At 34.6% G+C, this 23,371-nt stretch overlaps 1 protein-coding gene across 20 annotated transcripts in view; it reads right to left on the bottom strand.

Moving 5' to 3' along the window:
- The window catches only part of LOC111417928 (CUGBP Elav-like family member 1), a 207,176-nt gene that overhangs the window by 68,229 nt on the left and 115,576 nt on the right, over window positions 1–23,371 (bottom strand). For 13 of the 20 annotated variants that reach the window (XR_011642467.1, XR_011642468.1, XR_011642469.1 and 10 more), the window contains one exon: window positions 9,443–9,726. Coding sequence is in view for 17 of the 20 variants with exons in the window: in XM_023050360.2 (XP_022906128.1) it covers window positions 9,443–9,726 (284 nt within the window). In the remaining 3 variants the exon portion in view is untranslated. Of the gene's footprint in view, window positions 1–9,442; window positions 9,727–16,520; window positions 16,654–23,371 lie in introns of those variants that run through there. The other 7 variants (XM_071201620.1, XM_071201618.1, XM_071201611.1 and 4 more) reach the window with 3 other exon arrangements.

The raw sequence follows: 23,371 nt of genomic DNA, 5'->3' as shown, positions 1-23,371 counted from the left end.
AGTTAGCTCAATCCATATTATATATAATCAAAGGGCGCGCTTGACTTTTAGTAACATTTGACAAACAACGTTGGTACCGGCTGGTGTTCTCGACGAATTTTTAACAATCAGTGGCGTGGTATGTTTTAATTGCTTTCGAGTTAACAAATTTCAACATTTATTATAACAAAAGGTGATAAAATGTCAATTGATTTCATACACATTTTTAAATTTTGTTAATAAATAATATAATAATAATAAATTTTTTAACCTCAAAAATTTTTTAATGCCTTCCGAATTTTTCCTATGATACGCCTATGCTTATTAGTTTTCTCATACCAACCTAAAAATTAAACGCAAAAGCGGGAAATTCAAACACCTTACAATCATTGTTGAACACTCGTTACAGTGCGTTTTAAAAGTAACGTTTTACAAACAATTTATGAAAAATCGCTGAAACGGGTCTAAAGATTTAAATTTTTTGGTGTTTATTTTAAATTTTTTCCGCCATTTTTAAACGAGTTATGATGTCATCGAAGTTTTTTTTAAATGGGACACCCCATTTTTTATATCGGAATTTGAAAGAGGATTTTTTTCTGAGTTATGTACAATAAATATTAAAATCGGTTAGATAAGAAAATTTTCGAGAAAAATTAATTTAAAGTTTCATTATTCATTTGATATAAAAAATAGTAGTAGCCGTGCGTAACCATGGCAACCAATTGTTTTGATTTGACATTTCTAAATGTCAAAATTCAAAATTATTTGTTTAAATTAATTATAATTACTACTGCACTTGAGATACAAAAGTAGCAATAGCTTGTTGCATCAAACGAATTTTGACACTTGGAAATTTTAAATCAAAACAATTGGTGCCATGGTTACGTTTTTTTCTATAATACTTGTCAATGTAAATTTTTTAGGGTTGGTATTATCTAGGACCCTTATAAAATTTATGTTGTTTTCCTGATTTTTAGTAACATTTTCAGTAACTAAATAGTTGAGGTAATAAATTTTTAGATAAATACACGTTTATTGTAAAAACGTGCTACAAAGTAATTAAATAGAACAAAACACCTTTTCTAAGTAACTAAATGGCAAATAAACACCCCACGACATTTTTTATGCACCTTTTCTTTTTGAATAACGAAAGCTCAAACGTTAGTGTGACATATCTATTTCAAAACATGATAAAACAAAAACTCCCTGCACAACTCCCTGTTAATTTTGCCAACTTTACAACAATTTGACAGGTATTATAGAAAAAAAAATGAACTATACTATTTTTTGATAAAAAATAATAAAAAATTTTTATATCAAATGAATGGGAAATAATGAAACTTTATATTAATTTTTCTCGAAAATTTTCTTATGTAACCGATATTAATATTTATTGTACATAATTCAGAAAAATATCCGTTTAAAAATGGCGGTTTAAAAATGGAAAAAATTTAAAGTATACACCAAAAATTGCAAAAAATTTAAATCTTTAGACCCGTTTCAGCGATTTTTTCATAACTTGTTTATAATAATTAAAATAATTAATATCGAATTTATCCGTTACTTTTGAAACGCACTGTATATATAATAATAATTATACAGGGTGAGTCGGGAGGAACGGACCAAACTTATATGTTGTTATCCGATTTTCTTTTATTTTATTTTTTTTTATTGCATAACTCTTACTGCATAACTACAATTAAACAAAATCTTATACATTAAATGGGTCATCAGCGTTATTTTAGTAATTGTTCGAAAATATCGCCATTAACTTCTAAACATTTCCGGCTTCGTTTACTAAGAGCTCTTGTTGCTTTCCTAATTGCTGCATGATTTTCCTTAATATTAACTACTTAATGTTAACTAGTGTTAACTTTGTCTTCGTATACCTCACTTTTGAACCATCCCCACAAACAATAATCAAGTGCTGTGAGATCTGGAGATCTTGGAGGCCAACTAATAGGACCACCACGACCAATCCAACGCCCTGGAAACCTTTCGTCCAAATGTTGCTTGACCTGACGAGCGAAATGCGCCGGAGCTCCATCGTGTTGAAAGTACATTTGCCTTCTAATGTTTAGAGGAACATCCTGCAGTAAATCATTTAATTCATTTTGTAAAAACTCTAGGTAATGGTTTCCTGTGAGGCGATTCTCCAAAATGAAAGGGCCAATTAAATAACCGTTGATCATACCACACCACACATTTATCGAAAACTTGTGTTGAAAGTTGTTTTCGATTGTTGCATGGGGATTTTCATTGGACCATACGTAACTATTACGAGTATTATGTAGGCCGTCGCGAGTAAATGTTGCTTCATCCGTGAAAAAAATATGCGATACAACACGATGATCATAACGATGAACATAATCTTCCGGCAGTAGATGTTGTACCTTACCTAAATGGTATGGATATAAGCATTCCTCGTGGAGTGTGTTTATTACTCTCTTTTGTGGGATGTCTAATTGAACAGCAATTCTGCGTGAGCTGGTCGTTGCATCTTCTTCTACTAGATCCAAAATATGTTCTACTTCATTTAAACATTGACGCGTAGCTCGTTCAGATGTTACTTTAACGCTGGGAAGTGTACCGGTTTCGCGCAGTTTATTGAAAACCCTAATAAAAACGTTTTTATTAGGATGTCTGCGATTTGGAAACCGTTGACGATATTCATCTGCAGCAGCTGTAGCACTCCCGTTACAAAAACTATATACAAATAACATGTCTGTATGTTCTAAATGTGAATAAGTACTTGGCATTTTATAGCACTTAATGCAAATCAAACTGTCAAATCTACGTTAAATGTTTAACTGTAGTTATGCAATCAATTGAAAACAAATGAAAATCGGATAACAACATATGAGTTTTTTTACATTATTTTCAAGCGTACAATACACTCCTAAAGTTTGGTCCGTTCCTCCCGACTCACCCTGTATATTATATAATAATTAAAGTTGTTGTTGTGCTATGTTCCTAACGAAATCCCGACTGTCATTTTGGAAATATGTCACATATCTGGACATATTCATATACTTGCTTAGAAATAGGTTTTTCAAAATCTTTAGACAAAATAGGCTGTAAGTGAATTGGTTTAAGGTCCTTCGTCTCTACAAGATTTGATATCTTAAGGAGAGTCTTGACTAAAGACGTCTTCCAGCTCTTAGGGATAACAAAATGTTCAACACAAACATTATCGCTTCAGTGATTAATTTCTGTTTTTCTTTTTTGTTCTATGGTGAGGTGGAAGATCAGTACATATTGAACCTCATCATAAGTTTGATCATCGTAGCTATTTATTTGAAATATTTTATTCTTATATTTGTAATTTTTTTTGTATACATCTGATGATCAAACTATTATTATTATTAACTAAATGTGAGGCCAACACAACCCCATTGGATGATATACAGTGTACTGGATTTAGCACATCAATGTCACTAATTAATTTTAAGTTAAAATTATTATCGAAGAATAATCCGTGTGGTAAAGCATCATATGAGTTAGGCGGAATAGACTTCTTGTAATAGACGCATTCCAAAACTTTTCATTGTACAATGTTACCGGCACCTCCACCAAAAATGAAATCCATTAATAAGAAATAAATTACGTCAAATTTTCCATATATTTATAATCTTAATAATCATAAATCAAAGTGTTTGACCGAGAAGACCAATTTTATCTTACAAACAAACAAATTCTCTGCAGGTTAATTAATTCCATTAATTTAGAAACAACACCATTGTTTTATAATTTACTCTCTCATTATTTGTAGGGTGGTCTAAGTAGTGAATGTTGATGGACAAAGAGGCGATCTATGATACGGTTGTAATCTAGAGTTTGCAGCGTACCGTTACAAAAGGACATGTTTTTGTTCGCTTCCTTCTGTACTGTTTATGGCCGTTAGACACGAAAAAGCCGCAGAGAGCGCCGTCGTGTTGTGGTCGTGAAAGAAAAAGGACTCGACCCCCTAATGACACACGAGCCGCCGACATTCAAATAACGGCCGATCTTGGAAACGGACGAACTCCTCGGGTCGCTTTGATGTGTTTTTCGGCATGGGGCAAGAAAACTTTTATGCACATCAAGATCCCTAAAAAAAGTACGAATAAACGGTTTCTTTGAGAATTATACTTTATACCGAAAATAAACTATAATATACGTAATTCTTTTGAAATTTAGAACGGTATTATCATTTTCTCTAGACATGTAGCGTACCCGAGGACGAGGACATTACGACCAGCAAAATAGGGCAGTTATCTTCACATACATGATTTCCTGGCGGATGGTAGTGTAATGGCCTCATAGAGGACTGTATATCAAGACCGCTTTTATCGAACGTCCTCTTTTCTCGAGATGATCCTTTTCTAAATGTATTTCAACGGCATTATAAAGATAACGTACCTTCTTTTAAAACTTTTTCTCGACGATTTACATATTTTACATTGCAAACCGAAAAATGTTTGCAGCAGTCTATTATATAAGTAGTAAACTATGAATGATCTTCCCCATAAATCTAAACTTTGTCAGGATCGGTCAATCTTCCGAGAGACGTCTATTTGTTGGGTTTTGCTAACGCAAACTGAATTTGTTATCCTACGGGAACATAAATAGGCGCGTATATCTGTCGTACCCGGTTCGTAGTAGGAAGCGTATCCTATAGATAGCGTCGTTTACATCGACGGCCTTCGCTGGACGCAATCATAAATCGAATCTTATCTTCCTCCCGGGTTCCATCCGTTGCGAATCCGTTCGCATTCGTCCCACGCCGAAATGGATTGATTTCTGTTTTGAATTCGGAACGTCCAGAAGATCCGATCTCGGGACTTTTTTTGTATGAAATTTCTGTTAGTACTCTGGGTGCAGATCAAATATGTATTGTTTGGGGATAAATTAAGTGTGTTTATCCCACGTGTACTTATATGAATTATGCAAGAAAGAAACGAAAGATAATTTTAAGATCTCGGAGAGGAGAAAATGGTCGAAACGTTCTACTTTTTTACGACCGCGGGCGGTCGGTAGTATTTACAGCTTTAGCCCATTTCGAGCAAAGTGAAAAAACGGTGCAGAGTTGGCCGCGGTAAACCGAAAACACTTACGCGGGCGAGGCCTGTCGTAAAAAAGAACTGCTCCCTTTTAATAGGGATTTGCACTTACTGCGTTACCTGAAGGAGAGGTTCTTTTCCTCGTCCCCCTTCTATCGGAAGGGAAACTCTTACTTTCCGTAATAATACCCCATATCGAACTTTTAATTGCCATTAGCCATTTTTAATCTTTTTTCGATTACACCGTTCTCTCATTTCTTTGGTTTCCTGTTTCAAAGGGACCGAAAAAAATCGACAGATTTGCAACGGTAGCTTTTCGTAATTGATCAAAGTACGAAACGAATTAATTTTTAATTAGGCTATCCAGGTCGATTAAATTAAGCCGGACGAAAGGGGGAATTTCCCTCATACTCGAGGGAAAGTTGAAAATTTCATTTTAATTGCTCCCGCTTAGATTAAGGATCTTCTTTCGCAAGAATTTCATTTATTACATTAAATATTAATCTTAAATTGATAACTATCTCTTTTTAAGTTTATAAAAATTAATGTAGTTAAAACAAGTTAAATCGGTAAATTTTCGAACGAATGTAATTTTGCTCATAATACAATTATCAGCCCGGAATGGTTCCAATAAATGCCAAAATAACCTCGAAACCCCATTACACGTAATGATGCCATTCGAAATATTGAAAATCCATGTTGGGTCATTAATGGCAGGATGGAACAAAAACGTAATTCGTAATGAAATTTTAAATTATATTATAATTATGTTATTGATTAAAACTTTATATTCTCTCGAAGTCTTTTATGTTCGCGCTCAACGAGACTATTAGAGAAGAATGAAATTTAAAAGAAAATTTAATACAAACAGAAAGAAGGCGCAACTAAGAGAACTCCCGTACAGTAACGATCAATAGCTAAACTTCCCAGACAATCTTGTCGTTTATTTTTCTCTCCTCCATTCCCTTGCGACTCTCAGATGCTATCTTCTCGAATTAAATCTCGGATCTGTTGAACGCAACGCCCCGACTACTATCAGCTGCGGGTTTGTACACAAGCGCCGGGACGTCTTAGACTCCAGGCGCCGTATAATCTCAACCCGCAAATCTTAGAGCCCATTAGCAGACCGTGGCACGAACACTAATACTCTCAACTGTTGAATTAATCTATCTATCAATTGAATATAAAGAGCTAAATCAAATCAAATTCAACAATAATGTCAATACCAAAACTGTTAACCGCTGAAAATAAATTATCTCCCCCTTTCTAACTACCTCACGCTTGTCGTATGTAAACTAATGTTTCGTGCGGTGTCAGCGGATCCCTTAATAAATACGCAGATCAAGATGAACGCGCCTCGTTTGCCGAGACCTTAACGTTCGTAAATTACGAAGCCCTAACGAGGCCGGAGTTCCCACCGAGAGACGTCAACCGAAGCCCACTACCGAGAAGCACCTACCGGGGGCGGCTGCATTATACAGTATTAGATAAGTTACGCAGCGAGGAAGTTCGCTTCGAGCGCAATAAATTAGCGACTTCGGCCCTCCTTAATCCGGCGATTAAAACCTTCGAAATGGATTACTTCAACCTCTTCTATATCTATACAAACGGGTTCGAATTTAATTAATCGATATTTACTTAAATATAACTTAGTATAATATACTAACGTCTGCTCTAAAGCTTAAGAGTTACGAGTTTGAAGACGCACGGCTAAACCCGAATGTTTCTAGTTCTCGGTCTAGTGTTACTTCTAGTTTTACACTAGCACTATCACTAGAACTAACACAAGATCTAGAACTAGAATGATTCGGGTTTAGCCGTCTTGAGAAACGTGCGGCTAAACTCGAATGTTTCTAGTTCTCGGTCTAGTGTTAGTTCTAGTTTTACAGTAGCACTATCACTAGTGTTAGTTCTAGTTTTACACTAGCACTATCACTAGAACTAACACAAGTCCTAGAACTAGAATCAGTCGGGTTTAGCCGTTTTGAGAGACATGCGGCTAAATCCGAATGTTTCTAGTTCTCGGTCTAGTGTTAGTTCTAGTTTTACAGTAGCACTATCACTAGTGTTAGTTCTAGTTTTACACTAGCACTATCACTAGAACTAACACAACTCCTAGAACTAGAATCAGTCGGGTTTAGCCGTCTTGAGAGACGTGCGGCTAAATCCGAATGTTTCTAGTTCTCGGACTAGTGTTAGTTCTAGTTTTACAGTAGCACTATCACTAGTGTTAGTTTTACACTAGCACTATCACTAGAACTAATACATCTCCTAGAACTAGAATCAGTCGGGTTTAGCCGTCTTGAGAGACGTGCGGCTAAACTCGAATGTTTCTAGTCCTCGGTCTAGTGTTAGTTCTAGTTTTACAGTAGCACTATCACTAGTGTTAGTTCTAGTTTTACACTAGCACTATCACTAGAACTAACACAACTCCTAGAACTAGAATCAGTCGGGTTTAGCCGTCTTGAGAGACGTGCGGCTAAATCCGAATGTTTCTAGTTCTCGGACTAGTGTTAGTTCTAGTTTTACAGTAGCACTATCACTAGTGTTAGTTTTACACTAGCACTATCACTAGAACTAATACATCTCCTAGAACTAGAATCAGTCGGGTTTAGCCGTCTTGAGAGACGTGTGGCTAAACTCGAATGTTTCTAGTCCTCGGTCTAGTGTTAGTTCTAGTTTTACAGTAGCACTATCACTAGTGTTAGTTCTAGTTTTACAGTAGCACTATCACTAGTGTTAGTTCTAGTTTTACACTAGCACTATCACTAGAACTAACACAACTCCTAGAACTAGAATCAGTCGGGTTTAGCCGTCTTGAGAGACGTGCGGCTAAATCCGAATGTTTCTAGTTCTTGGTCTAGTGTTCTAGTTTTGCACTAGAACTAACAGAAGACCTACCTAGAACTAGAATCATTGGGGTTTAGTCGTCTTGAGAGACGTGCGGCTAAATCCGATGTTTCTACTTCTCAGTCTAGTGTTAGTTCTAGTGGCAGTGGTAGGTAGCGCTAGTTAGCATAAGATATTACTATGTTGTATATTTTTATTGAATTAAAACTAGTACTAACACTAGACTTAGAACTAGAACGTTTCAGGCGCACGACTAAACCCGATATTTTCTAGTTCTAGTGTTGGTTCTAGTTTTACACTAGCACTATCACTAGAACTAACACAAGACCTAGAACTAGAATCATTCAGTTTGGGTAAAACTGAGAGACGTGCAGCTAAACCCGTTGTTCCTAGGCGGCCGGTAACATCTCGAATTTTCCTAGTGTAATTTTTGCTTAGAACTGACCAATAGTAACTTTTTGGCGCTTCAATCTGAAAATACTCCTCTGAATTAAAAAATAGAGTATATAAATTTGTGCATTTATAACTACTCTAATAGAAGATAAATAATATCTTCAAAAACATCGCAGCATAATAACTTTTTCAATAATATCATTTTTATAAAATCGATTATTTAAGATATTGCGTTGTAATTTTTTCAAATAATTTAATTTAAATAGAAGGATGATTTAGATATTAATCAACCCGTAATCAAGTCTTTTATGTTAATAATAGCGGAAATAATAGGAATTGCGAAACAAATACGGCCCATTAGCGTAATGTATAGTTGAAAGATTTAAAATTTCGATATGAATTGCGGTGGTATTATATATTTAGTTCGGGAGCAGATGGGTTTCAGTGATTTGATAATTGGCTTATTTTATCTTCATAAACAACAACTAAAATATAAAGCTTTGATCTACAATTATCACCGTAATACCAGATTTGAAGCGTTACTGAACCGCTGTTAAACAACGTTACTAATGGATGTAATAATTGTTTGAACTATTACAAATCAACTGAAAGATAGATCTATTGAATGATATTTAATTATTAAAATAATAAACAAATCCATCATAACATTAACAAATCCATTTTTTCTAAGTTAAAATCATTTATATTAAAGTTTTCAAAATTTAATGAGAGGTAAAAACTTGGATTCAAATATAAAAAATTTTAATGAAAAAAAAATCATCAATATTTACTTGGAATGTTATAACAATATTGTTAACGATTCAAATCAGTTTTTTAAATTTAATATGGAACTTTTTTTCAGTGTTCACACGAAACTCCAACGTTTTCAACCCGTATATAGCGGAAAGCTTCTAAATGAGAGAAGCTTTGCAAGGTTGCTTAATTAGGTTAGAGCTTAATTACTGAAAGCGTCGTATGCAGGGCGTGATGTTTCACACCTTTCTCAGCTTACAGAAGCGTCTCTCGGCGCCTCTCTTTCGTTAGATGAGGAATCGCTGTCAGTTTGTAGTGTTGTAATCGTAATCATTACATACGATACGTATAAAATGATATTATGTAACACATTGCCTGCTTTACAACGATTATAAGATTAGTTTAAACGAAGTAATTTTACTAACCTTTACTTGATCCTGTAACCTTATCTCGGAGAACGTTAATGGAATGTACACGACCGAATTCCTCAAACATTTTTCGAAGGTCTTCTTCGTCCATCGACCGCGGCACCTGGCCGACAAACATTTTGATGTTGTCGGGATCGGGTTGGTCCAGTTCGTTTTCGTTTTTCATCTGCGTCGAAACGGTCGTCGTCGTCGTCGCCGTCGTAGTTGTATTAAGGTTGTTGTTGTTTAGCGCCAGATTGTTGTTATTGTTGTTCATCGCCAGGGAGCTGCAACCGAACAAGCTAACATCAACGTCAACAGCCAAAATTTTAAATATATAAATAGCAATGGCAATAAAAGGTATAAATTTGAAAAAATTGTATATATTTTTTAAAAATGACCGAAAATTGATATCTTAAAAACTAAATGATTTTTTCAAAAGCGGTCTTTTTCGTTGAAAAGTTTGAAGTTAAGTAGTTATGTTAAGTTTAATTCCACTGTTTGCAAACATTGCTTTCGTTTCGTTTTGTGGGGAGTTTTTAATATTTCGTGGCACCTCTCCGGGGATTTCCAGAGCATATCCAATTCGCCCTGCACAAAGTACATGCTTTTTGGACGAAATGTCGGCTGGGAGCAGAAAACCGGAAAATCGCGTCGGTCGCGTTCGTTCTGAGTGACGTCAGGGAGAGACGGCACGTGTCACTCTTCGTCTGGATGACTTTCCGGGAACAACCGGGAACGTTACGGGGGAACGGGTAGAAAGTACGCGCCGCCGCCGAGGGAAAACTTGTTGAATACTTTATGACGTTCGCCCGCGTGGGTTGCGGAGCCCCTGATCGGATTTCAGCGCGGCGGCGAGCCGACTTTCCCTGAAAAACGAGGGGAAAGGCCTAAATCTGTTAGTTGGTTATTCAGTTAAAGGGAACCTTGAGTGGGGATTATTGTCCCGGTTTCTGAGAGATCTGCATCTCTAAGTACCCACCTAAGGTTCGGTGGTTTTCCCTAAAATCATGTTTCAACTTGGAGAATAATCATAAAATGTTAATGTAAATGTATTAAAGATAACTTGGGGTGTAGAATAGTTGCGGACAGATGACGGATTTATTAGGTTCCGGAGGCGAAGCGTAAACGGTTTCTAGTGATTGTTGGACACGAAGTAGTGTCCGAGCTATATAAAGCAGGAAAGCCACTCAGTTGGTTAGTCCTTTGTGTCAAAGCACTTATTTAAATTGAGTGGTTACGGCGGCACAGACGCTACTTTGAATTTACATAGATTAAAACCGAAAATCGGCTTTAGCAAAGCTTCGATATTGGACTCGCGTCAATGCACAATAGATAATGACCAAGAGCGTTCCGTATATAATGACATCCCGCAAACAGGAAAATTACTCTCTTATTGTTAATGTACGTACGCACGAGAAATGTACCAATAAAAACCCGTGCGACGATAGCAACAAACTTTTACCCGTAATTTCCTATCTAGTTTCTTAGCTGATATCTTCCTCATAATTAGGGATAGCGAAAAACTAAATGCACCACTTGAAAGCTTGAATCTTTCTCTATCTAAAACCGGGTTTTCGTAAAGATAAGTTGATATTAAGATCAATAAAAAATGAAGAACACCGCGCTGTACTTAAAATAGCTCAAAATTACCAAACTTCAAGGCCTTGTGCAATTGTTACGAAACAGAATTTTAAAAAACTGTTATCACAGTCAGAAAGGTCGCTCCTTCAGCTATCTTAATCCGGGTTTTTGTCGGTCAATATCTATCGGCGTCATGCTTAAATCACCCTTAATGTCCATCCCTACACGCAGAAACGCTTAAGTACTCTTCCTCTAAACAACTTTCTTATTTGATAGGGAGAAAACTATAGAAACATATCTATCTTATTGAAAATTTTCTGCTCTTTCTAGTGATGTATAACACGCGGCGATCACACGTTTCACACGTACATTTTTGGCCAAAAACTGCTAAATTCTCACGTGTTAGCCATTCTTAAACCTTGTTCGGGTCGATAACTTTCTTATATGAGCAGGAGAAAACTCTAGAACCATATCTATCTTATCGTAAATTTCCTGCTCTTTCTAGTGATGTATAACACGCGGCGATCACACGTTTGCACACGTACATTTTTGGCCAAAAACTGCTAAATTAACACATTTTAGTTATTCTTAAACCTTGTTCGGGTCGATAACTTTCTTATATGAGCAGGAGAAAACTCTAGAACCATATCTATCTTATCGGAAATTTCCTGCTCTTTCTAGTGATGTATAACACGCGGCGATCACACGTTTCACACGTACATTTTTGGCCAAAAACTGCTAAATTCTCACGTGTTAGCCATTCTTAAACCTTGTTCGGGTCGATAACTTTCTTATATGAGCAGGAGAAAACTCTAGAACCATATCTATCTTCTCGGAAATTTCCTGCTCTTTCTAGTGATGTATAACACGCGGCGATCACACGTTTCACACGTACATTTTTGGCTAAAAACTGCAAAATTCATACGTGTTAGCCATTCTTAAATCTTGTTCGGATCAATAACTTTCTTATATGAGCAGGAGAAAACTCTAGAACCATATCTATCTTATTGCAAATTTCCTGCTCTTTCTAGTGATGTATAACACGCGGCGATCACACGTTTCACACGTACATTTTTGGCTAAAAACTGCAAAATTAATACGTGTTAGCCATTCTTAAATCTTGTTCGGATCAATAACTTTCTTATATGAGCAGGAGAAAACTCTAGAACTACATCTATCTTATCGGAAATTTCCTGCTCTTTCTAGTGATGTATAACACACGGCGATCACGCGCTTGCACACGTACATTTTTGGCCAAAAACTGCAAAATTCATACGTTTTAGCGATTTTTAATTTAAACCTTGTTCGGGTCGATAACTTTCTTATATGAGCAGGAGAAAACTCTAGAACTACATCTATCTTATCGGAAATTTCCTGCTCTTTCTAGTGATGTATAACACGCGGCGATCACACGTTTGCACACGTACATTTTTGGCCAAAAACTGCTAAATTAACACATTTTAGCCATTCTTAAACCTTGTTCGGGTCGATAACTTTCTTATATGAGCAGGAGAAAACTCTAGAACTATATCTATCTTATCTGAAATTTCCTGCTCTTTCTAGTGATGTATAACACGCGGCGATCACGCGCTTGCACACATTTTTGGCCAAAAACTGCAAAATTCATACGTTTTAGCGATTTTTAAACCTTGTTCGGGTCGATAACTTTCTTATATGAGCAGGAAAAAACTCTAGAACCATATCTATCTTATCGAAAATTTCCTGCTCTTTCTAGTGATGTATAACACGCGGCGATCACACGTTTCACACGTACATTTTTGGCCAAAAACTGCTAAATTCTCACGTGTTAGCCATTCTTAAACCTTGTTCGGGTCGATAACTTTCTTATATGAGCAAGAGAAAACTCTAGAACCATATCTATCTTATCGCAAATTTCCTGCTCTTTCTAGTGATGTATAACACGCGGCGATCACACGTTTCACACGTACATTTTTGGCCAAAAACTGCTAAATTAACACATTTTAGCCATTCTTAAACCTTGTTTGGGTCGATAACTTTCTTATATGAGCAGAAGAAAACTCTAGTACCATATATTTCTTATCGAAAATTTCCTGCTCTTTGTAGTGGTGTATAACACGCGGCGATCGCGCGCTTGCACAAACACGTTTTGCGCCAAAAACTACTAACGTTGTGGATTGGAGCATTTGTAACAGAGTGTGTCACGACGACCTGGGTGAAAATCATTATAAACGATTTATGGAAAAATCCCTGAAATCGATCTAAAGATTTAACTTTTGTGCAATTTTTTGGTATAGACTTCAAAATTGTTCCCTCATTTTTAACCCTTTAACGGTTAGCGGCTTTTACAGAGACCACTTGTCAATAAGGTCAAATAGTTGCATTACCATAACTAAATCGTTTCTAAAAACGAAAAAATAATTTACCCGTTAAACGGTTTAACGAGTTATGACGCAATCGATATTTTTTTCAAATGGCAATCCCCCATTTTTATTACGGAATACAAAAGAAGATTTTTTTCTGAATCTAGTATAGTTTCCGATATTTCTGGTGGTTTTTATGACTTCATTGCAGTCATATAACGAACAAAGATGGGGTTGTATACAGGTAGTTTACGAACCCCAAACTTTGGCGTGAGTTGTTCAGGTCCACATTAACGAAAATTTCAATAACATAATATTTAAAAACTTAAATATCATTACTTTGTGTGAAAATACAACAATTTATTTAAATCTATCTAAAAAGTACATTTGCTTAAATAATTTATGATTATTATTATAAAATTTATTATTTAGTGTGAAAAACTAATTCTAAGATAATTATAACAAATATGTTTTAATTTTTATATTATAAATTAATACTTGCTTTTTTTTGTAAAATCATTTAAGTATAAGTAAATTTATATTCTTTACTACATTTCTGTTTTATTTTGATGAATTTAAATTAAAATAAAAAAGAAGTGCGTCCCTGGACCTAGTTCCCTAGGAGGACCTATCATAAATCATGTCCAGATACTTTTTCCGGATGATAATTACTGCCACTACTGTTTCTGAGGGTCATAAAAACCACCAGAAATATGGGAGACTATACATTCAATATTAATATTGGTTAAATAACAAAATTGTCGAGAAAAATTAGTTTAAACTTTATTTACTTCAAATTTATATAAATGATAAAAATAGCAGTAGCCATGAGTAACTATGGTAACCAATTATTTTAAACAATTCCCTGAGTGTCAAAAACTGATTTAGTAGCTTCTTGAGGTGTGGTGGCGCGCCATCTTGCTGGAATAACTGCCGTTGGAATTGAGATGGGTCAAAATTAGCGGGATGGAAGGAATGGCACAATTTTTAAAAAATTTAAACATGTCTTTCCAGTTAAGGTTTACTCAAATCTTTTGCGAATATTGGGTGTGCGCATTTTAAAGTCTACAGTAAAGTAACTAAATTTAAAGTCTACTAGTATGTTTACTAGTAACTCTACTAGTATGGGATGTAATCACAAAGTCTCCTCATTTTTCAGCATATAATACGGTGGTGAGGGAAAAAAGTAGAGTTGTTATTTAAAAAAATAAACTTTTTGAGATACGGAAATTTGACGCACATTTCTGATCATCCTGTATAACTTTAATTAATAATTGTTGTTAAATTAAAGTGTATAATTGTTATTAAAAGACACCATTAGAAAGAGCAGAAAATTTTCAATAAGATAGATATGGTTCTAGAGTTTTCTCCTGCTCATATAAGAAAGTTATCGACCCCAACAGGGTTTAAGAATGGCTAAAACGTGTGAATTTAGCAGTTTTTGGCCAAAAATATACGTGTGCAAGTACGCGTGATCGCCGCGTGTTATACCCCACTAGAAAGAGCAGAAAATTTTCAATAAGATAGATATGTTTCTATAGTTTTCTCCCTATCAAATAAGAAAGTTGTTTAGAGGAAGAGTGTTTAAGCGTTTCTGCGTGTAGGGATGGACATTAAGGGTGATTTAAGCATGACGCCGACAGATATTGACCGACGAAAACCCGGATTAAGATAGCTGAAGGAGCGCCCTTTCTGACTGTGATAACAGTTTTGTAAAATTCGGTTTCGTAACAATTGCACAAGGCCTTGAAGTTTGGTGATTTTGAGCTATTTTAAGTACAGCGCGGTGTTCTTCATTTTTTATTGATCTTAATATCAACTTATCGGCAGACGAAAACCCGGTTTTAGATAGAGAAAGATTCAAGCTTTCATGTGGTGCATTTAGTTTTTCGCTATCCTTAATTATAAGGAAGATATCAGCTAAGAAAGTAGATAGGAAATTACGGGTAAAAGTTTGTTGCTGTGAGGTTTGTTGCTATGGTCCATTAAAATCCGTGAACAAGCGGATTTCGAGTCAATCGAGGACGATTTCAGAAAGGAAAATCTGGAAGAGATAGGACTTTCTAATTTCGCCCCGTCACCGAGGGTGATTTCCTAAGGGAGACAGGTCCGAGAGAAAATATAGGAAGCCAATCCTCTCGAACGCAATTACAATCGCCGAAAAATCACGTATCAGATTACGAAAACGCAACTTCCTGACAATCTGTTACGATTTTCCGTATTTTCCCGATTGCTTTTGGATATTGCGCTTTTCCGGAACTTGTTACGCGAAAATATTTCTCAATTAGGTGGACGTGGCAATAGAGAAAGAGCGGGGGACCTTAGCCGGCTTAATGAAACTCCCCCTTAAGAAATGTTGCCACCCCCGCCTCGAAAGCTATTAAAAGGGGTCAAAAGCGAAATTAGTTTCTGTGTTAATGAGATGCGGATAGACGGTGACCTTCGGGGCGTGTCTTTTAAAGTATTAAGCGGATGAAGAGTCCCTACACAAGAAATTAAGAATCTTACAGAATAATATAGCTTGAATGAAAAAACAATTTTTCAAATTAAATTCAGTAATGTATTAAATCTTATTATCTATCTAATTAATCAATATTAAATTTCGATTTAATCAAAACCTAATTAATAATGTATTAATTAACAATAAGGACAGTTACTACAAGTACGAAGACTTCCACATCCGGTGTTAATTGAATTAAAAAACTAACACTAGCACTTTCATTAGAATTGACACTTCTAGTGATAGTATTAGCGTTAATTAATGAAAATGAAGGAATTAGACATCTGTTCTAATATAAAAAATATAATAGTAAAATCCGATTGCCATTTAACGAATAATAAAATTTAAAAAAAAATTACAACATGCTCTATTTCCTATATGATGTTATTTTTACACTACGTGGGATAAACTCACTCAGAAATTTCTACCCGGGTGAGCATATAAAAAACATCAAACGGGATCCATTGTGTTACGCGTTCTCTTGGTAAAAAAAAAAAGGGGGAAGGCATGAGACTTGGAAGAACATCGTGGTCCCCGTAAATAAGAAACACATGCAAATCCAATCCCGAGAGGCCGTTGAAAGGGAAACGGCAAACACGAAGGCACGTGACCGTTTTGGATCGATGTTCATCGAATTTAAAAATAAGGACGTTTTCCGACGTGTACTTACTCGAAAGGTTTGATGTCATCGAAAAACGGAACGCCAAACATGTTACGGATGATGCCGGAGGAGCAGGTGAAAATTCGACGTCAAAGAAAAATGGTTCGAGTTCGACCGATCGAGAGGTCACAGAGTCGTTCTGTTCGATGAAGATTGTCGCGTGCGTGTCCCCACTCGAAAATTCTTGAAGCAAGAAAAACAAGAGGAGAAGAGGTTTCGAGATAAGGACGATGCATAAACTTGTTTGGGAAAGTTTCGGGGTGGAAGTTGAGCGAGCGCGGGATATTTCACTTGAATTCTTTTCTGTTTTAACAAAACTACCGGAAGAATGGAGAGGATACTTGATATCTCGAGCTAAAGTGAAAGAATCAAGAAGTTAATATTATCTAGATCAACCCCTTAAATGAAGTTAAAAATTGTACCTTTTTGATACAGTTGAAATAAACCAAACAAACACATAGTATTTACTGATTAATTAAATACATGTTTTTATTTTGAAAGTTGTGGAAAGTTTGGATAAATGGCGAAGTCCGCCAATGGGCCGCCCTAAACGATGTTGCTGCGTCGATTATATGCAATTGACAGTGCATTGTGTTAAGATAATTAAATCGAGCGGCCCATTAACCAAACGGCTAATTAATCAAACAACTGCATAACCGCATAATTGGGCTGCGGAGGGGAACGCAAACTAGATAGCTACGTCGGTGTCGACAGCCGCTTCCAGCACCACCTACAACACCTTTACTCTATCTGAACCAATCTTCCTAATTTCAAACTTAAGGAATTTAATATCACTTAAAGAGGTTTTTAACCCTTTGTGTCCCGACGGTACTTTAAAGTACCGGTAATTTTAAACACTCATTTTAAACTGTAGTTATCTATTCGGCGCATTTAGAACTGTCTGTACTTTCTACTATACAAGTGTATACAAGAAATAATCTGTATAAAAAACGTCGCAATCCGCACTGTAGGATTTTTAGGTACACTTTAAACTTATTCATCCAGATGTGAGGTTAGAAGTTTAGTGAAAAGTGGTGCTGTTGAATTTTGTTGTTCAAGAAGGTATTTCTTTGATAAATGGTTATTAAGTGTGATTATCACAGATCATTTTAAAAAGAAAACATTGAGCTTAAATTTAAAATAAGTCTCATTCCTTAATTTCAATAAACATGGTTTCTAAGAATTTTTAAATTAGCATCTTTTTTGACTCTTTTAAATGTAAGTGTGTCTCAACATTTTTTTTCTTAATATTTTTCCAATCCAACCCAACAATTATTATACATCATTTTCAAGAGAAAACTTTGAGCTTTAATTTAAAATAAGTTTCATTCCTTAACTTCAATAAATAGAGCTTCCAGGAATTTATTTTTTAAAATAGCATCTTTTTTGATACTCTTAGGTTATACGAAAATGTAAGTTTTATTTCAACTTTGTTTTTCTCTATATTTTTCCAATCCAACCCAACAATTATTATACATCATTTTAAAGAGAAAGCATTGAGCTTTAATTTAGAATAAGTCTCATGCCTTACGTTCTATAAATACGGCTTCCAGGAATTTTTAAATTAGCATCTTTTTTGACACTTTTAGGTTATACGAAAATGTTAGTTTTAACTCAATACTCTTTTTCTCAATATTTTTTTAATTCAACCCATCGATTGTTATACATCGATTTAAACAGAAAGCTTCAAGCTTCAATTTAAAATAAGTTTTATTTCTTAATTTCAATAAACACGGTTTCCAGGAATTTTTGAATTAGCATCTTTTTTGACACTTTTAGGTTACACGAAAATGTAAGTTTTATTTCAACATTTTTTTTCTCAATATTTTTCCAATCCAACCCAACAATTATTATACATCATTTTCAAGAGAAAGCTTTGAGCTTTATTTTAAAATAAGTTTCATTGCTTAATTTCAATAAATACGGCTTACAGGAATTTTTAAATTACCATCTTTTTAACATTTTTAGGTTATTCGAAAATGTAAGTTTTGTTTCAAAATTTTTTTTCTCTATATTTTTCCAATCCAACCCAACAATTATTATACATTAAAGAGAAAGCTTTGAGCTTTAATATAGAATAAGTCTCATTCCTAAATTTCAATAAATACGGCTTCCAGAAATTTTTAAATTTGCATCTTTTTTGGCACTCTTAGGTTATACGAAAATGTAAGTTTTGTTTCAACATGTTTTTTGTCAATATTTTTTCAATCCAACCCAACAATTATTATACATCATTTTAAAAAGAAAGCTTTGAGTTTTAATTTAAAATAAGTTTCATTCCTCAATTTCAATAAATACGGCTTCCAGGAATTTTTAAATTAGCATCTTTTTTGACACTTTTATGTTATTCGAAAATGTTAGTTTTAACTCAATACTCTTTTTCTCAATATTTTTTTAATTCAACCCATCGATTGTTATACATCGATTTAAACAGAAAGCTTCAAGCTTCAATTTAAAATAAGTTTTATTTCTTAATTTCAATAAACACGGTTTCCAGGAATTTTTGAATTAGCATCTTTTTTGACACTTAGACTATGCGAAAATAGGGGGATTGCATATTTTGCTAAAATTTTATTCTAAAGACTTTTACTGAGTGTATTTTGATAGCGTTTTAATTCTGTCTGATTCTGTCACAAAGTTTCAAAATGTTTGACTTCTTGGGACACAAAGGGTTAAATCCTAACTGACAATGAGATACAACCAAAAATATTTTTTAAATAAGAAATTCGCTTAATTCCATTGATTATACAGTTAATTTTGCTTAAGATGTAATATACAAAAATATATTTGCATAGAAACTAGGGCGTACCTACTTAATTTGCCCCACATAAAATGCAACATGTCAATATAATTTGATATTAAAGTAAAACCTCGATATAGATGATCAATAAGGGGAACGCAGTGTCCGTTATAGGTCAAGAAAAATATACAATAATCTAGCGCTGAATAAATTTAGATTAATACTGGCACTAGAACTAACACTACACTTAGAACTAGAAACATTCCGTTTAACCGTGCGTCTCTTAAAACGGTTAAACCCGAATGTTTCTAGTTCTAGATATAGTGTTAGTTCTAGTGACAGTGGTAGGTAGTGCTAGTTAACATAAAACTTTTTATTGCACTAAAACTAGAACTAACACTAGATTTAGAACTAGAAACATTCGGATTTAGCCGCACGTCTCTCAAGACAGCTAAACCTGAATGATTCTAGTTCTAGGTCTTGTATTAGTTTTAGTGATAGTGCTAGTGTAGAATTAGAACTAACACTAGATCTAGAAACATTCGGGTGTAGCCGCACGTCTCTCAAGACGGCTAAACCCGAATGATTCTAGTTTTTGTGTTAGATCTAGTGATAGTGCTAGTGTAAAACTAGAACTAGCACTAGACCTAGAACTAGAAATATTCGGGCTAAATCCGATACTTTCTAGTTCTAGGTCTAGTGTTAGTTCTAGTTTTAGTTCATTAAAAACATGCAACATAGCGATATTTTATGCTAACTAGCACTACCTACCAGAGATCTTAAGAGAGCTCCGATACTTTCTAGTTCTAGGTCTAGTGTTAGTTCTAGTTTTGCACTAGACATGCACTAGATTATATGAAATTCCCGGTATATGCTGTTTTATATATTATATAAAAAATATAACTATAACGGTAACGTAACATCAAAAACATCAAATTTAAAAGAAAAATTTAATTATTCATTAAATATCGAAAGCAAACAAAGTTTAATTTTTTTCTAACATTTATATCTTTAATTATTGATCTCCAGAAAAAAGATGCTAACACGTATGTTTAACAATTGAACGCAATATACAGTGTGTCCCAGGATAGATGTTACAAGAGATATAATGACTTAAACATTTTTGTATTTTATTTTAAGGCTGAGGAATTAAGCCCTGCTTGGTGTGGAGAGAATTTTAAGTATATTTGTAAAGCGAAAACTATTTTTAGTTGAGGTAACGTAACCTTTTTGTTCATGATACATTTCTAGATATAATCTTTTCTCGAAATATTAAATTTAAACATTCACACATTTAACCAGCTACACGTGCTGTAGAACGTGCAGAGCATCCATCGTGTTGGAAGTGTTGCTTGTCTTTCTATCAGCAATATCAATTCTTTATTCCTCTTTCTTAATGATATTTTGCCGTATCAGGAACAAAAAGCTTACTTTACCTGAACTAAAAATAGTTTTCGCTTCACCATCAAGGCCGAGTTGATTTCCCAAATATGAAAATATACTTAAAATTCTCTCCAAACCAAGCAGGGCTTAATTCCTCAGCCTTAAAATAAAATTCAAAAATTTTTAAGTCATTATACCTCTTGTAACATCTATCCTGGGACACACTGTATATAAATTGAAAATGACAGAAAAACTATTGACGTTACCATGTAATCTTGTTGAGTAACAAATTCAAAAGTAGAATTGCTTTTAATACCTAATAACACTGATATCTCGAATAACGATTCATATCAGTTTCATCTAGTATCGAAAGATAAACAACATTTTATTTACTTCTCACACCTTACATCATAGATAACCAATATTTTGTTTAATTTAGCTTCCTTGCGCAACAAGTGTTTTATTAAAATCAAAATTTGTATTCAATTTGCTCGCTAGATTCGGAGAGTTGAAAACGGGAGCATCAAGCCCAAATCGAATACGATATAAATCCCTCGAAATAGCTTGGATTCGCTACAAAAGCTAAAACGACACGCGTGATATGTACCTACCTATAATTTAATTTTTCAAACATGTGTCAAGTGTAGCTATTTCTTATTCAGTCACCTTTTATTGTCTTCTTGTAAGAAGAATTACTTAAGCTTTCTATAAGTTGACTTTAGAACCCATACATCTTTCAACCCCAGAGTATTGTTGAGTTTTGTTTTATAACGGTGACAATACGAGCTGTTCCTCATGGTTTCAGAATTTTAGAGTTTCCAATTTAAATGATATCACCATAGCATCGGTAGTTAATTTTGTAGTACTCCGCAACACCGACTTATAAAAAAACTATTTTAAGTTTTCAAATTTTGTCAATAGACAGTATCCAACAGCAATTATAAATTTGCAGCCAATTACTTTTGGAATCAATACAAGAGGCACAGGTCATTTCAACAACATGGTTCGTCCGTCGCGTTTTGATTGACTTTATTACGATTTTCATATGCAGCTCGGCGTAATGGCATTACATTGTCACCAATTCATTGGGTTTACAGAGCGAACGATAAAAAATGTCGAACCGAGCACCGATCGTTGCCTTTAATCAGGTCACATAACTTTGTGACAGTTCAAATCAATCAAATTTACTTTTTGTGTTTTACCTCAAGCAGCCACTACGAGTTTAAAAAAAAAATCTAACAGTTAAAATTATATATATTTTTTTTGAAACCGTGGTTCAATTTAGAGGTACCAATACTGCTCGCCTCCGTTATAACCGGAACTGTAAATACAATTACCTGATAATTGAAAACGTTTTGTTAATGTTTGCGGTGGTTTGTCATTGAAAAATTGTAATTTATCGAACAAATATACGCCCGAACTGAATCAATAACGAAAGCCGCACAAACCCCTTCCGCATCGTTACAATTACACTAATATAAAAATACATCTATTATTTATGCCGTAGATCCTACCTAGTCGTATTGAATCAATATAAATAAATATTTTCATGTTAAATTTTGGACAAATAAGCCTGTTTATTCGTGTTTATGCTTAAATAAAAGTTTACTTTATTGCAATAGTAAAATTCCGGTTACTATATTTGCAAGTAAAATACCTAAGGGGATTCTTTACTATTTCTGGTACTTGATCGATTGCCAAAGAGCTACAATAATAGAGCTTTGGAATGGAACAATTGAACAGTTCGCATTCTTTTTCACCGACGTGACATTTAAATCAGCAACGAACATCTAAATTAAGCGAATGGAAATGTCAACGTTTTATTTATTGTTAAGATCACGCATTCTATCATGCTATATCGTTAAAATACATGCTTATAGTATTTCTTTCAGATCACTAACAGATAACGATTGTAAGTCTATCTAGATCAGTCTTTCTCAAAGTGGACGATAACACCCCCTTTTAGGTACTAGAGGGGGGCGGTAAAGGACGCAGAGAAAATTGGAGGTTTTGAAGCCGTTTAAGAATACGAAGACTCATTTGTCTTTTTCTAATAGCTGCGATGATGCCTTCTAGAGTACAAGATCATTTGAACAAAATGCATTCTGATAAAAAAAGACTAAAATATGGCCTATTTTCAAGAGCTGAAAAAGAAGTACGTAAAAACTGCCTCAACACTTTTCAGCGGTTTTTAAACAAGACGATGACGTACTTAGAGGTTACAAAATTTCTTTGTTAATTGCTGAATTATGTAGCATTGTTTTGTCATACGTGAGGTTTATTAAAGACGAGAAAAAATGTCAAGAACTATTGTTTTCTAGAAATTTAGAGGCAGATACAAAAGGAGAAACAATGTTTAATACAAGTAGTATAGAAACGCCGATTCTAGATAGGAAGTTGCACCACCGTGACGTCATCAATCCAATGTAAAAGGATAGGGAAGGGTACCAACCTATGGCTGTGGTGAAAAATTAGGTTGGTATCGGAAAAGTAACTAGATCTGGTGAATTTTTTACAAAGTGGAGAAATGTACTAGAAATGTTTTGTGACGAGAAGCAAAATCTCCAATTGTAGAGCCTCGGCTGCAAGCGACCTCAGATTAGGATGGAAAGTACCATATCATTTTACTAATTAGTATAATATTAGATACTATATACTTTAATGTTATTCTCTAATGTTACTCTAATGAAACCGAGGTTACTATTAGAGTAAATAGTATCAAACCAAATATAACGCT

This window comes from Onthophagus taurus, chromosome 2 (assembly GCF_036711975.1).
Source record: "Onthophagus taurus isolate NC chromosome 2, IU_Otau_3.0, whole genome shotgun sequence".
Classification (NCBI taxonomy): Eukaryota; Metazoa; Arthropoda; class Insecta; order Coleoptera; family Scarabaeidae; genus Onthophagus; species Onthophagus taurus.
Note: the sequence above shows the minus strand (reverse complement) of the source record. Positions and strands in the feature narration are given on the sequence as shown.